Here is a 16,968-nt window from a genome sequence, read left to right as displayed (position 1 = left end):
ATGGTGACTATGGTGGTGGTGGCACTGACGGTGTTTGCGGGTGGTGACGATGGTGGTGGTGGCATTGATGGTGTTTGCGGGTGGGGACGATGGTGGTGGTGGCATTGACGGTGTTTGCGGGTGGGGACGATGGTGGTGGTGGCATTGACGGTGTTTGCGGGTGGGGACGATGGTGGTGGTGGCATTGACGGTGTTTGCGGGTGGGGACGATGGTGGTGGTGGCATTGACGGTGTTTGCGGGTGGGGACGATGGTGGTGGTGGCATTGACGGTGTTTGCGGGTGGGGACGATGGTGGTGGTGGCATTGACGGTGTTTGCGGGTGGGGACGATGGTGGTGGTGGCATTGACGGTGTTTGCGGGTGGGGACGATGGTGGTGGTGGCATTGACGGTGTTTGCGGGTGGGGACGATGGTGGTGGTGGCATTGACGGTGTTTGCGGGTGGGGACGATGGTGGTGGTGGCATTGACGGTGTTTGCGGGTGGGGACGATGGTGGTGGTGGCATTGACGGTGTTTGCGGGTGGGGACGATGGTGGTGGTGGCATTGACGGTGTTTGCGGGTGGGGACGATGGTGGTGGTGGCATTGACGGTGTTTGCGGGTGGTGACGATGGGGGTGATGGCATTGATGGTGTTTGCAGATGGTGACGGTGGTGGTGGTGGCACTGACGGTGTTTGTGGATGTGATGGTGGTGGTGGCACTGACGGTGTTGCAGATAGTGACGATGGTGGTGATGGCATTGACGGTGTTTGCGGGTGGTGACGATGGTGGTGGTGGCATTGACGGTGTTTGCGGGTGGTGACGATGGTGGTGGTGGCATTGACGGTGTTTGCGGATGTGACGGTGGTGGTGGTGATGTGGGTAGGGTGATGTTGGGGTCGTGGGGATGGGAATGAAGATGGTTAGGTGAAAGACGGCACAGGCCATGGCAGAGGTACTGGTGTCGTGTGGGTGGGGATTATGGTGATGCAGGTAAAGAAGAAGATGATGTCAATGACGTGTGCAGAGGAGGTGACATGAGAATGAATGTGGCGTGACCGTAGAGCAGGGAGACACTGCAAGCGCCATCTCCTGCTCATTTCCCTGTACCATAGACATCTTTGCCTTAACCCTCTTGAAAGTTTTGTTGAGCGGATATTTCAAGTCCCTCTTCGTGGATGAAGAGATGAAGAATTCCGAAGTTAAACTTGTCCAAAGTTCACTAATAAGAGGTAAAATGAGGACTTTAACTAGAGCTCTTTGATCCCAAACTCGGGGTAGAAGCCACTGGTCATCATCGTGTCTTTGTGTGCTTTGTATCCCACTGAATTTCCACACTTAGAGTCCACCGAGCTCTCGGGTGGCTCAAGAATGTTGACAGCCTGTGCTGATGCAGTAGAAAATAAGATGCCATTCTCTGCTAAGAATATTTCACAACCAACACTGTCTCATCTATAAATACTGCACTGTGAACGCACATAGTGGGCAGCTCACTTCGTGTGTAAACACGTGTTTATCAGAAAGTGGGAGCTCTCAATGTCTTGAGGCTCTAGGAGAAATTGCTGAATTGCTGGAGTCACCAAGGAGCATTATTTTCTGGGCCACAGTTAAGTGTGTCTGCTTGCTTTCTTTTTGCCTGTAATTTTTCCACCAGGTGTTGGAAGCAACATGATCCCCAGGAAAGCATCTCACCATCCCCCCAGTTTTAGGATGATGCCTCTGTACTGTGACAGCTTTACTCTGAGACACAGCATTCTCATACGCTGTGCCATTTTTCAAAGCCACCCCCAGTGCTTCCCTTTCTGGGGCAGGTTGCTGGGTGGGTGGGATGACGGGAAAGGCACAATAGCTCTTGAGTCTTGGAAAAATGGAGAAGAATGCCAAAGGGTGTTCCCCCTTCCCACTACACCAGTATGGAATTAAGCGTGTAGATGAGGCTAGTGAGCAAGGTAGACCATAAAGCAAAGCGGCCCTCTGAAGTGCCACTACCGAGTCACAGGTCTCCCTAAGGAAGCAAAGTTCCTGTCACCTCCATCCCTGCATCAAGCTGTCTGCTGTGAGGAGAAGCTATGTCTTCATGCTCGTTCCTCTAATACTGGCCTCGGCGGTTTATCTGGAATTAACCATCAGGAAAACTGGGGAGAAAAGAACTCTGTAGGAAACCAGAACTGGTGTCAAACAAAAGGCATGGGTCACATGACGTTCAGTATTTAACCCAGGAGGATCCTTCCGCAGAGGCCTATGTTTGTAGTGAGATTCCCCCTCCCTCCCCCGTCCACACCTGTAGCACTGACCATGCCCATTTGGGTGTGGTCACAGGTGAGGCCATGACGTGTATCTCACTACATATGTTGTCTGCAGTGCTGTTCCCATTAGTCTACAAGGGGGCTGGGATAGCACTGGGCCACACACACACGGTAGGAACAGACTCATTTCCCTCGAGGTCACACTGGCAGTTAAGTTCTCTGTGTGATGGCAGCTGTCACAGCACCACTTCAAGGGTGATGCTTCTTTCCAAACCCCTCTCTTCCCATTGCCACAGCCTTCACCTCATGGCCTGGCTGCAATGCTCAGGCATGTAGCAGAGTGGACTCTCACTGGACCTATAGGCTTTAGAGTTGGTGTTTCTCTCTCTCTCTCTCTCTCTCTCTCTCTCTCTCTCTCTCGTCATCATAGTGTCACCATGATGTAGAAACCTGTCAGCTCCCGCCACCACCATGCACATACATCACAATTACGCTGCACTCTGACAGGAGATGGGCCTGCCCCCCCAAGCCCTTCACATACTGTACCTCACTCAGCACTCACCCAGTCCCTGGAGGCAAGCTTATCGCTGCTTTAACGGGGGAAACTGAGGCAAAGAAGTCATTGCCCGAGATCACTGGTAGAAAACAATAAAACCAGAATTTGAACGGCTACAGAGCTGAGTCCAACCTACTGTGCTCTGGGACATCCTGTTGCTTGACTGTCAAACTTGGCCTGTCCCGTGAAGCCCCGACACCCTCCACATGAACCCGTGCTCTGCATGGGAGACACCTATGTTGGTAGCATCTCTGTTTTCCCAGTTCCCTGGAGTCCTTGTGTGTTCCTGTCTCAACTCACACCCCGCGTGTCACATACCTCCAGAGTGTGTCACCTGCACCCTCACACCCCGCGTGTCACATACACTCAGAACGTGTCATCTGCACCCTCACACCCCGAGAGTCACATACCTCCAGAGCGTGTCGTCTGTACCTCACACCCCGCGTGTCACATACCTCCAGAGCGTGTCATCTGTACCCTCACACCCTGCGTGTCACATACCTCCAGAGCGTGTCATCTGCACCCTCACACCCCGGGAGTCACATACCTCCAGAGCGTGTCACCTGTACCTCACACCCCGTGAGTCACATACCTCCAGAGCGTGTCACCTGTACCATCACACCCCGCATGTCACATACACTCAGAACGTGTCACCTGCACCCTCACACCCCGAGAGTCACATACCTCCAGAGCGTGTCATCTGCACCCTCACACCCCGTGAGTCACATACCTCCAGAGCGTGTCGTCTGTACCTCACACCCCGCGTGTCACATACACTCAGAGCGTGTCACCTGCACCCTCACACCCCGAGAGTCACATACCTCCAGAGCGTGTCATCTGCACCCTCACACCCCGTGAGTCACATACCTCCAGAGCGTGTCGTCTGTACCTCACACCCCGCGTGTCACATACCTCCAGAGCGTGTCATCTGCACCCTCACACCCCGAGAGTCACATACCTCCAGAGCGTGTCATCTGTACCTCACACCCCGTGAGTCACATACCTCCAGAGCGTGTCGTCTGTACCTCACACCCCGCGTGTCACATACCTCCAGAGCGTGTCATCTGCACCCTCACCAGCATCATCTCCATGGCTCCTGTGCTATCCCCTGCTTCAGCCCTGACTCCTGTCACAGGTGCCATTCAACAGCAAGACCAGATGGTCCCAGAAACATGACAGACAGCACCTTCTGCTCACCACACCAGTGGGCCCTCATCACCAGGACAAAAGCCAGGATCCCAAAGGTGTTCATTGGCCCCACAGCGTGTGGTCTTCTGAGCACTGGCCCTCATCTCCCAGCACCCTGGCATGCTCACTCCACCCACCACACTGACCTTGCTAGTCCTTGGCTGTGGCAGCTGAGCACCCCTGGCTCTAAGCCTCAGCCCTCAGAGGTTTGTTTCTTAGACATTTTCTGCTGAAACACTGTCTCCCATCACCCAGGTGGCTGTCTCTTCTCTCAGTCCAGGTCTTGGCCACAGTGTCATCTTATGTAAGAACCTGTCACTGATGCCTTTATCTAAACTCATGTCCATTGGACATTGCCACCTGCCACTGGAGCCACCGGCACACATGGGGCACAGAGTGCCCAGGAAAAAATGTCCACAGGTGGAAATGTGGCATAAGCTGACAAGGGTTCCAGAAGGAAGCATCTTAGCAGACTTTCAAAAGGACCACTCTTGGGAGGATGTTAAGTATGTACCCTGACCCGAGATGGAAAGGTAGAGATGGGGCGGGGGGGGGGGGGCGGGGTTGTCACTACAGTTTGCACACACACACACACACACACACACACACACACACACGCAAAATAGAAGAATGCATAGCTACTACCAATTATCTAAGAAGTGGGCTGGCCTCTACTGTGTGTCTTCAAGTAGACAGTCAGACCCTGTGTGTGAGAGACGGAGTAAATATGCTAAATATGTTTGCTGGGTTTGGTTTTAATATTATGCTTTGTTTACCAAGTTGTCTTTAAAATTGCATCTTCGAAAGAAACTCCTGAAAACTAAAGGCAAAGGCCCAGCAAGTCTCAAACCTTGCTGCACAAGAGACAACTGTTCACATGACTCATGACATGGTCATTGGAGTGTAAGCCTGAGTGTGCCCTGAGACTAAAGGAAAAGCCTTGTGAGCACAAACACATGCGTTAGACCCCTAGAACCCACACAAGCAGCAGGTCGAATGTGCTTGTAAGCCCAGTGCTGGAGAGACAGAGACAGTGGATCCCTGCAGCTAACTGTCCAGGCCAGCCTAGCCAACTCAGTCAGCTCCAGGCCAGTGAGAAACCTTGCCTCAAAATAACAAGAGGGGTGGTGCCTGAGGAATGATGGCGGGGGCCATCCTGTGCTCCTACTGGCTAGGGAGGGCAGGTCCCTTTGACTATCTCCCAAAGGGGGAATGGCATTAACCTTAAAGTTAATCAGACCTTTGTGTACCAGCAGGCCAGGCACACACACGACCACACTGCCGTCCCACTGTTGGCAATAAAGCCCACCCAATCCCCCACTAGAAATTAAGAGAGCCTGGTCTTATTAATTTGATACAACCTGAAGGGCATCTCTGAGAGCAACTAATTCCCTCTTCCCCACCAGGCAAATTTTATAAGAACATATTCATGGCTTTCATTAGTATTCATGTGACTTTGAGGGCTTTTCCCATGATTTATGAAACTCAAAGTAATTGTGAATAGCGTGCATGATGGCTGCCGTGTTCTGCTGTGAACGCCTTTCCCTCCCGTTCCTGTCACGTGCAGGGGTTTCTGCTACAGGAACCTACGTGAAAAATAAGTGAAGGCTCAATGCCATTGTGCATGGGAAATACTTCATGAATTGCAACACTTCAAATCTCTTCAATAATGTCCAAAACTCAAGGAAGAGTTGGGGCGGGGGTAGGTCCATGTTTGTGTCGTGCAGTTGATGAGAGCAGTCGTAAGAGCCAGCTGTGTCCAGCTGCTTGCAAGCTTTCTCCCTTGGCAGTTCCATGCATGTCTGTGATGCATTTTGGTCATTTTCATCCTCCCCATTACCCTCTCCTCCCCCTCCCACCAAACATCTGCCTCTCCACATGTCCCCATCTTCCTTGCATGTCTTGTTGACTGGTTAATTGACTGGTTAGTTGACTGGTTAGTTGGCTGGCTAGTTGGCTGGCTAGTTGGCTGGCTAGTTGGTTAGACGGTTGGTTTTTCTGTGATCGGCTTTGTGACTCAGGGTTGCTTACATGAGTGGGATGGGGATAGTGTGGTGGTTTAAATAGAAATGGCCCCGTAGGCTCAGCGGGTGTGGCACTATTAGGAGGTGTGGTCTTGTTGGAGTAGGTGTGACCTTGTTGGTGGAAGTGTGTCTCTATGGAAGTGGGTTTTGAGGTCTCAGGTGCTCAAGCCACGTCCAGTGTGGCAGTCTCTTCCTGCTGCCTGTAGATTCAGACGTAGAACTCTCAGCTCCTTCTCCAGGACCACGTCTGCCTGCGTGCGCCATGTTTCCCACCATGACGATAACGGACTAAAGCAACTCCAGTTACGTTTTCCTTTATAAGCGTCACTATAGCCGTGGTGCCTTGTCACAGCAACAGCAACAGAAGCCCTAAGATAGGTAGTCATCGGAGCATGGGCAGTTAACAGTGACTTCTGAAGAAAATGACCCTCTCTCCCCCAGCAACCATTAAGTGCTAAAGGCTCCTCAGGGAGGGGTGGCCTCATTAACTCCTCCCCATCCGTAATGAAATGTTGAAGGCTGGAAGTTGTGCAGGCAACCATTGCTGCTAACAGCACTCTTCCTCATCCTTCAACTCCTATGTTCCTTCTGACCCCTCTCCCTCAGGGGTCCCTGAGCCCTGAAGTTGGTGATACAGACGGCCTGTATAGGGCTGAGCACTCCACAACCAGCAAAGGGCTCTTCTCTGAGATGCTGCAGCAAGTTCAGAGGGTCTCACATATGATAGGACTTCCCAAAACAATTAAAACGTGGCATATCGAGTTGCAGTAAAACTAAGTAAGGCTGGACAAGGCAACCCAGTATGGGGAATAGGGTCTGAAAATCCATCACAAGAGTCAGAGACAGCCCAGCTCCACTGTTATGAGCCCCACAAGAAGACCAAGCTACACAACTGTCACATATATGTAGAGGGCCTAGGTCAGTCCCATGCAGGCTCCCTGGTTGTCAGTTCAGTCTCTGTGAGCTCCTACGAACCCAGGTTAAGTGATTCTGTGGGTTTTCTTGTGTTCCTGACCACACTGGCTCCTACAATCCTTCCTCCCCCTCTTCGGCAGGATGCCCTAAGCTCTGCCTAGTGTTTGACTGTGGGTCTCTCTGGAGGACTTTTGAAGGGCTAGAGATGCCTGGACAGCTAGCTCCTCCTCAGGGTGGGCCACTCAGCTGGTGTCAGAGCAGACGGCCAGGCTACTGCATCCTGATGTGGACACATTAGGTGGGAAGACATGACTCTTCAAAAGGACATGAGCCCAGAGATAACACGGAGATTGGAGAGTAGCTGCTGGAACTGCTCTTGGCCAGCAGGGCAGTAAACAAGCCCAAAGCACCAAGCGCATAACCTTTCATCTTTTGCTGTGGGCTCCAAGCAGCCTCCAGGCCAGGCTCCAGTGTCTCTCCCTCCCTCACCTCTCTTCCCACTCCTGCATTCACCATCTCTGTTCTCCATGCAGTAATGGTTCACAGAGGCCCCAGCACCCCTCTGGCCTCACCAAGACTCAGGTTGTGTGGACCTTCTCTCCCCACCTCCCTATAGCCTGCCCAGTCCCCATCCTCTGGGCCACAGGGTGGTCCTGCTGTCCTGCAAAAAAACCTTTCTTAGGATGGTGAGTGACCTGGCTGTCTCTATCTGTCTACCCTGCCCTTGGGCTGTGAGTCCAGGTTCCATTTGCTCATCTAGTAATTATGAGGTGCCTGCTGTATACATCTTCCAGGACAAGATGCACCACTTTGGGGGACAGGCTGCCCTAATGGATTCCCAAGTCCCAGCAAGGTATGTGAAGCATCATTAGTGCTTGATGACAATGGGGCAGGGAAGGAAAAATGGAGACAGGGGCGTCTGGGAAAAGCAAAAGTGAGTGGATGCAGAAGACAAGAAAACCTGATTCTCTGTCAGCTGTGGGATCAAGTTTAAGCACCAAGAACATTAGTGTTTTATGTGCACACGGCTGGGACCACAGGAAGCTGCAAATGTGTTTAGATGCAAACATCTTCTTACCTCTGGGCTTCAGTGAGAGACGGGTTTTAAAAGAAAATTGCCTTTCTTGGCCAGCTACAGTCTTGCTGGCTGCAGTCACGGCCAAGTGTAAATCCACCCGTCTCCATCCTGGCGCGTGGGCAGAGGGATGGGGGAGGCACGGCTGTCACGACTCAGAGCCCTTCACTCGAAGAAGAAGCAGGAGCTGCTGCAGGCCATGCAGACTCCCAGGGGAGAACAAAAATGAGAAATTGCAACCTGTTCTCCCGGGGAAATCTCTGGGTTTAATATGGTACAAGGAGAAAGCACAGAGACACCTCACCAGAGATCCATGTCCTGCTGGACAGGCTTGATCCTGAGGATTATCTCTGTGAGTGACAGAACCATTAGCCACAGAATATCTGACTCCTTCAGAGGCAGTGCCCAGAGGGCAGGCCATGGTGCAGGCATGGAGGCTTGTATACACTTACGTGTTTGGATGTGTTTGCACGGATCTTTGTACTGTTTGTGTTTGAGCATGCATGTTTGTCTATGTGTGGTTCTGTGTGTGTTGTATGGTGTGTGTGTGTGTGTGTGTGTGTGTGTGTGTGTGTGTGTGTGTGTGCATATTGTGTTTTTGCATCTGTGTGGAAGATATCTGTGTTCATAACTGGCTGCAGATAAGAACAAATGAGCCAAATTTGGGTGTGATGTTCTCTGAGCCACTCTTGCCCCGTGCTGCCCACATCCTCACAGTCTCCCTTCTCACTGACAGCTTTTGTCCAGATTTATAACTATGGAGTGTCACCTTGTGGGACAGCTCCTGTTCCGTGACAGGAGACTGTGTCCTCCATAGGGCCTGGCACATGGTGTATTTTCGGTCCTGGGCTGAGGACCTTTTCTGAATGGACCTCTCTTCCTCCCTCCCTCTCTGCCTCCCCCACTTACACACACATCTGGAATCCAGATGTGATTGCCCCCCACCCCCATTTTCTCACCTAAATACACTGGGAATAAACCCCAGGTGTCTGCAACTGGAAGCCACATGGGGACTTTCTCCTGCTTCAAGTTCATTTAAGCAAGGCTAACACTCTATCGGGAGGCTTTGGGACCGCCCTCCTTCCACTGTTTCCTGAGGACACAGCCGTCCTGCTACCATCCCCAGGTGAACACAAACGTCGGTGCTGTACATTATTTTAATGCAGACATCACTTTAAACTAACCTTTTACCATCTGTTCTGTCCTCTAATGACAAACGCAAAGGAGCCCAAGCAACTCTGGTGGCCCCTCAGCAGGGAGCAGGTGGGAGGGCTGCCTGCACTTCTGCTCCTCACTCGACATCCATGTCTGCCTGTTTTCCTCATTCTCCAGACACAAATCACAGGAAAGTGCTCTCTCCTGGCCTGCTGGCTTCCTTCACACAGTATTTCTTCTCCGCAAGGTAAACTATGAGAGAATCGGAGCGTTCCAAGGTCTGTGCAAAGAGCCCCTGGACACGTGCTCAGTGGCCCACTGCTGCTGTAACTCAGAAGGTGCTTTTGAGCGGCCCAGAAGATGATCCAAACACAACGAGTTCCCTTTAAAACGCAAAAACAAACAAACGAACAAAACCTTTAACTGTATGGTGGATTCCTTTCAGCACAGCTATAATTAATTAATTAATTAATTAATTAATTAATTAATTTGGTGTCCCTATAGCCAGAAGGATGGAGCAGCAGCCACACATGGAGCAGCAGCACCTGTCCTGGGGCTACAGACACTCACTCTCACCAGAGGACTGGCTCCTGGCTCCGTGTGTCCCCTTCATTCTGTGCTACTAGGACAGCATCACTCAAGTCCTGACTGTGACTCTAATGCTAATGTCCAAACCCAAAGCCAGAGCTCCCAATGTACCAGCCTGGGGGCACTCCAAGCCTGTCCCAATGCACATGCTGCCACCTCACCTCTGTGGGAACTGTCCCTTGCCCTTCAGGCACCAAGAACTCACACATAGGGCAGGCTCTGCTGTCCTCTAGACTCTCCAAGTCCCGAGTTACTCAATCCCATGGACCTATGCAAGGATGGAGAATAGACAGGTTCTCAGAGACTGTCCCCTCACCAAGACAGCACATGGGACAGCTCACCTCCATGTAGACTTTTTCTGCTATGCCCAGACCAGATGGCACAAGCTCAGACAGCATCGCCAGCACTCAAATAAAAACACGGCTCTAGCTAAGCCAGCAAGGGAGCCCAGATGTCTACCACCCAATCCTGACCTATTCTAGTCCTATTCTCAGAAGCCCTGTCCCCTACATTGTCATGGAAGCATAAGTAGGGGCACTGGGGGCTTAGAACTGAACCCCACAGACTGTGTCCACCACATATATGTTCACGGCTATCTTGCCTGCTTCTTCTCCCAGAGCCAACACAAACATTTGTAAGTTTGTCCTGACCTACATGATGACTATGTGGTGAAAACTCCATGTCCCCCAACAGGTAAAGAACTTCTGCCTACTGTTACAATGCCAGAGAGTCATTCTGTTGCCGTTGGTGACTTGGTGTTGGTGACCTTGTTCTAGTGTAACCATCTGTGGTACAACCATAGTAAATGCTGGTTTAAGAAAGGTATTCTCTTTTTTTATTTTTTATTTTTTATTTTTTCATTTTTATTTATTTATTTATTTTTGGTTTTTCAATATAGGGTTTCTCTTGTTGCTTTGGAGCCTATCCTGGCACTCGCTCTGGAGACCAGGCTGGCTGAGAACTCACAGAGATCCTCCTGCCTCTACCTCCCGAGTGCTGGGATTAAAGGTGTGCGCCACCAATGCCCGACAAGAAAGGTATTCTCAACAGGTATAAGTTACTGTGGTAGTTTGAATACAATTGCCCCCATAAACTCATAGGTTGTGGCACTATTAAGAGGTGTGGCCTTGTTGCAGTAAGTATGGCCTTATTGGAGGAATTGTGTCACCGTGGAGGTGGGTTTTGAGGTTTCCTGTGCTTAAAATACTGCCAAATGTCTCAGTTCACTTCCTGTTGCCTGCAAAAGACGTAGAACTCTCACCTACCTCTCCAGCACCATGTCTGCCTGCACGCTGCCATGCCCCACCATGATGATAATGAACTGAACCTCTGAACTGTAAGTCACCCAATTAAATGTTTTTCTTTATAAGAAAAAAAAAAAAGATAGGTATTCTCAGCCGGACATGAGGGGAGGGGCATACCTTTAATCCCAGCACACGGAGACAGACAGACAGATCTCTTGAGACTAGCCTGGTCTACATACAAAGCAAGTTATAGGCCAGTCTAGACTATATAGTGTGACTCTGTGAAAGGAAGAAAGAAAGAAAGAAAGAAAGAAAGAAAGAAAGAAAGAAGGAAGGAAGGAAGGAAGGAAGGAAGGAAGGAAGGAAGGAAGGAAGGAAGGAAGGGAAGGAAGGAAGGAAGGAAGATGAAGAGAGAATGTGACATGCCAGCATGGAAATGACATGGAGCCCTCACTAGATGAAGAGCTGCAGTCACTTAAAAACTGCTGAGAGATGGAAACTTGGTCTTCCCCAGAGCTGAATGTCCAAAATGGTTATCTGGTCCCCATGCTCAGCCCCCTCAAAAAGAAAAATGCACACAAGCAACACTAACCAGACTCAGCAGTTGTCACATAGATGTCTAAGTCACTGTTCTATTACTGTGAAGAGACACCATGACAGGGCAACTCTTATGAAAGAAACCATTTAATTGGGGGCTTGCTTACAGTTTCAGAGGCTTAGTTCATTATCATTATGGTGGGGAGCCTGGCATCGTGCAAACAGGCATGGTGCTGGAGAAGTAACAGAGTTACATCACGATCCACAGACAGAGAGATTGGGCCTGGCGCAGGCTTCTGAAAACTCAAAGCCCAACCCCCAGTAGCACACTTCCTCTAACAAGGCCACACCTGTAGTCCTTCTAATCCTATCAAACAGTTCCATTTCCAGGTGACCAAGAATTCACATATAAGAGCCTGTGGGGGCCATTCTTATTCAAACCACCACACTCCACCCCTGGCCCCCATGGGCTTCTAGCCATGCCAAAACACAATGTGAGTTCAAGCCAACTTCAGAAGTCGCCATAGTCTACCATAGTCTCTCCGCTGTAACCCCTGTAAAATCAAAACCAAAAAGCAGAACCCACACTCCCAACATACAACAGCACAGAATATGCGTTACCATTCCAAAAGGGTGGAAAGGGCACACAGTGGGGAAACCCTGGACCAAAGCAAGAGCAAAACCCAGCAGGACAAACACCAAACTGCATCTCCATGTCTGATGTGAAGGCTCTCTTCAGAACTCCAGCTCCTTTCAGCTTTGTCGCCTGCAACACACCTCTCTCCGGGGTTGGCTCCACGCGCGGATTGCAGTTCACCTTTGGCAGGTGTCCCATCACTCTGGCATCTCCAATATCTTGGGGTCTCCAATAATCCAGGCTTCACCTTCACAGCTTCACAAAATGAGCTTCCGCGCAGGGATGCCCCTGACACGTGCCTGGCCTCAGCAGCTTTCCTTAGCCTTGGTGGGAAATTCCACAACCCCTGTCTTGAATTCATGACTCTAAAGCTAGAACCGCTTGGCCAAAGTTGCCAAGTTCTGTTGCCTTCTGGGGCTGCAACTCGGCCCCAAGTTCGGTTGCATTTGTATCAGCTTTCTGTTGTTGGTGACTCCTTTCACTGTCCCTCAAATCCTTTCCACAGGTTGGAAGCTTAGCTGTGTGGGATCTTGACCTTAAACTTTTTGTCTTCTTGAGCCCTGGAAGTTCTTCCTGTGTTCTACATTGCACTTCCTGGTGCTCTTTTTCTCTTCAGCTGTACGTTATGCATTTTTCTTTACTCTATTGTTCCTTGTCCTTGTAGATCTACATAAGAGTGACCACTGATAACCACATGCCACAGGCAATACTAGGCTGTCATGAAATCTCCTCTTCCAAGACCATTAATCCAAAACCCAGTTGAGCCTCTTGCAAATTTTTAGGACAAAGGCAAAAATCAGCCACATTCTTCACCAAAGTATCACAAGAACAATCTCTAGGCCACTTACTTCCCTCTGAAACTTCTTGAGCTGGCCCCACATAATTCTTGGCACTACCTACTAGGATGGTGCATTAAGACAACTTAACACCCCAACTGCTTTCCTAATCCAAAATCCACATTCTACCGACAAGCAGCATGACCCGGCCTGTCACCCCACTCCTGGCACCAATTTCTTTCTTAATCACTGTTCCACTGCTATGAAAAGCCACCATGATCAGGGCAACTCTTATAAAGAAAACATTTAATTGGGGGTTCACTTAGTTTTCAGAGGTTCAGTCCATTATCATCATGGCAGCAGGCAGGCACTGGAGCAACAGCTGAGGTGAAAGCCGTGTCTGGAACCATAGGCAGAGAGAGAGGGAGAGGAAGTGGGGGGAGGAGACAGAGCAGGGAGAGAGGGAGAGACTGGGCCTGGCATGGGCTTTTGAGACGTCAAAGCCCACCACCCCCAATGACACACTTCTTCCAACAAGGCCACACCTGCTAATTTTTCTAATCCTATCAAACAGTTTCACTCCCTGGCGATTAAGAATTCAAATATATGAGCCTATAAAGTCCATTCTTATTCAAACTGCCATAACGTAATAACAATAAGTAAAGAGTAGGAGCCCACAAAAATTGAAAGGGGGAAGAAAAGGCATAATGATATATTTTAATTAAAATTTTAAATTCAAGTTATCTCTAAAAATGAAGAAAGAAAAGAAGGAAGGGTGTTCTCTATCAAGTTGGATTTTTTTGGAATGGGGGATTTCTGGAGCAGCTTTCAGTTTGGTGTATACAGTGTGAGACCTCTCTCACACTGCCACCGGGAGTCCTGACTTCTTTCATGAAAAGAAGTGATCCACCCAGCAAGATCCCTGCTTTTGGAGTTGACAGGGACTTCAGTCTGCCACTGTGCCCCTCACTGGTGTCCCTTTGCAACCTGGCATACTGTGTCACATCTTGACACAGAACTTGAAATATTGAGGGCTGGGGATGCGGCTCAGTTTGCGGAGTGTTTCCCTAACATTCATGAAGCCACGGGTCAGCTCCTAGCACTGTATAAACTAGACTTAACAGTGCATGCCTGTCATTCCAGGCCTGGGAAGATGGAGGAGGATCAAGAATTCAAAGTCATTCTCAGTTATGTAACAGGCTTGAGATAACCTGAGCTACATGAACCCGTCTCAAAAATAAATAAATAAATAAATAAATAAATAAATAAATAAATAAATCTTGAAGTATTGTACCGTGTCACCTGATGAGCCACTGGACATAAGGTTGGTGGCCCTTGGTAACCACCGTCCACCGACTGCCCTTCTGCTACCAGTGGTTGCTGTCTGAGCCCGTTGTAGCTCCGATTCTTGGCGTCTTCAAAGGACTGAAGAACCATACATGAACACCAAAGCAGCAAGGGCTTTCATTCAGAAGATAAAGTGCACTGGAGACAGGCAGGGAGTGGCAGGGGTGAGCCAGCGTGCTCCAGAGCCCATTTATTCCTGGAGACTCTTGGAATTCCGCGAGGAAGAGAAATTGGTTGTAGGATGGGGTATGGGTGGGTTTCTGCTCTGATAAACTTTTGATTGACACATGGAAACTCAGGCCTTTTGTGCAAACACGGGATTTTTTAATCAAATGCATAGTCATTAGATGGTAAATCGGGATTTTTCTCTGAACGACATGCTAGGACATCGTTATCTTATTGTGCATACACCTAAAACCTGTTCAGACTGGACTGACTCCTTTCCTCTAGGATGTTTGTCCACCAAAGGGACAGATGGGGACACATGTGTAGTCCTTAGGGCAGAGTGACCTGTTGCTTCGTTGGGGGAGAGACAAGCGTAATTGAGTATGAGAGAGACGCTGCTGGGCTGGTCCAGCTGTGATCCATGGTGCTCTGAAGATGTGGCCAGGCGTCAGGCCCTCCGGGGTGGGCGTCAGGATAAATGTGTCAGCCCCACCCCTGCAGCAGGCTCACATCTCCATTCTCGTGTCTTTCAGATCAGATCTGACAAGGACAATGACATCCCCATTCGCTACAGCATCACAGGCGTGGGAGCAGACCAGCCCCCTATGGAGGTCTTCAGCATTGACTCCATGTCTGGCCGGATGTATGTCACTCGGCCCATGGACCGGGAGGAAAGAGCCTCTTACCATGTAAGTGTCCAAATATGGAGTATAGCAATAGCAGGTAGTCTATAGACTGCCCACCCTTCCACAGTGCTTCACACCCCTCCATGCTGTTGCCGGTGATCCTGCCCAAACACCCCTTGCGGGAGGGGGTGAGAAGACGCAGCACCAATGACTCGGGCACTGGGAGTCAGTGAATAGCAGAGCGTGCTGCAGACTCCTTTATTCAGGAAGTTAGACCTGCCTTTATGGCCCCTCCCAAGGTCCTATTGGCTCAGTCGGCTGACTGCTGCATTGTCCTTTCCTCATTGGTGTCTCTGGGTCAGGTGTCTCTCCTGGGTCAGCAGTCTCTAGGCGTAGAGGCAGGCTTGGCTCAGGGAGAAAGTGCCTGCCGCACATGCCCATGGTGCTGGCCTATGCACCCGGGGCAGGGCGACTGGGCTTGGGTAGGTTGGCCACAGTCTCTCCTCCACCATACCCTTCCACACCCTTGCACCCTGGTAGGGTGGCAGCAGCAAAGCACACTTCTGCCTGGCCACAGGGTCCTAAAGCACAGGTCAGACTTGCCCAGCAGAAGATCAAAGCCTGATTGCCAGGCCCAACCCCAGCACTTGCACGTCAGGCTGGGCTTTAAATCTGAACTTGTTCCCAGGTTAGACAATCTGCCTTTACACACTATCTCTCTGGGAGCCTCTAAGGCAAGGGCCATTCAGAAAGGAGGAAGAGGAAGAAAAGAGAGGTCTCAGCCTCCTTGCCTCCACTAGACTTGGACAAGACAGAGGCAGCCCAGGTTCTTCTCTCTGTGTCTCTGTCTCTGTCTCTCTCTTTGTCTCTCTGTCTCTGTCTCTCTGTCTCTCTCTCTCTCTCTCTCTCTCTCTCTCTCTCTCTCTCTCTCTCTCATGTGATGGCCAAGTGACACTGTGTCTAGTCCCCTGAGCTCTGGGCTAGCCAGGCCCAGTACTCCTCCTCTGTGAGCCTCAGGCAAGTCACTGAGACCACCCTGGACTCACCCTGGTCTCTCCCCGGCATGAAGAGATCTCAGCGGTGACATGGTTATGATGGCATCCACTCTACCCAGCGGATTGAACAGGGTGTGGTCAGGGTGTTGTGTGTGCCTGTGGCTAAATGCACAGATGTTGGATGCCCAGCACTTTGGCAATCATCCGAGAACAAAGGTAAACTCTCAGCTTCTGCCCCATGCTGTCAGATTAATTGCTGCAAGTTCTTGCTCGGGCTCTGTTCTGACGGAAGGATGACCCCGCTCCCGCGGTCTGATGGCCATTTGTTCGGGGTTGATCATCCAGCTCCACTCTCATGGGGGAGGCTCCATGTGCACAAGGATTTTGAGGTTGCCCACACTATCTCCTCAGACAAAGACACAGCCTGGCCCTGAAGTTGCTGCTGCCCATCTATGTAGAGAGGGGATTACAGGAGGTTGAGACTGTCACTGGCAACAGCGACCTTTTCAACAACTCCCAATGAGTCTTGAGGAGCAGGGTGCTCTGCTGAAGGGACTGACTGACAAGCAACCTCAGGAATGTGGTTTGTCCTTTCTGAGCTGTTTATAGTCCACAGAGCAGGAGCCTCTGCATGTCCCATGGCTTCTGTGGAAGAGCTGAGACACAAGAGTGATCCTGGTCAGGCTGAGAACCTGGTTTCAGCTCTCCAGATGCCCCTCTTCACAGACACTTCAAGAAAAAGCATGATCCTTCAGACACACCCCCACATACTCACTTCATGCCCCATCTGTCTGTCTGTCCATCCACTCACACTTACATACACACCCCATATACTCACCACCCTGTCACCCACCAATCCACCCAGACAAGTAAGTATCTTACTTCTTACTCATAAGCCTCTGCCCATCCAGCCGT

The 16,968-nt window shown here is 50.5% G+C and overlaps 1 protein-coding gene across 2 annotated transcripts in view; it reads left to right on the top strand.

Moving 5' to 3' along the window:
- Cdh4 (cadherin 4) overlaps positions 1-16,968 on the top strand; it is a 522,015-nt gene that overhangs the window by 442,471 nt on the left and 62,576 nt on the right. For both annotated transcript variants that reach the window (XM_035446876.1, XM_035446875.1), the window contains one exon: positions 14,966-15,121. In XM_035446876.1, coding sequence (XP_035302767.1) covers positions 14,966-15,121 — 156 coding nt within the window. The remainder of the gene's footprint in view (positions 1-14,965; positions 15,122-16,968) is intronic.

Source organism: Cricetulus griseus, chromosome 6 (genome assembly GCF_003668045.3).
Source record: "Cricetulus griseus strain 17A/GY chromosome 6, alternate assembly CriGri-PICRH-1.0, whole genome shotgun sequence".
NCBI lineage: Eukaryota > Metazoa > Chordata > Mammalia > Rodentia > Cricetidae > Cricetulus > Cricetulus griseus.
Note: the sequence above shows the minus strand (reverse complement) of the source record. Positions and strands in the feature narration are given on the sequence as shown.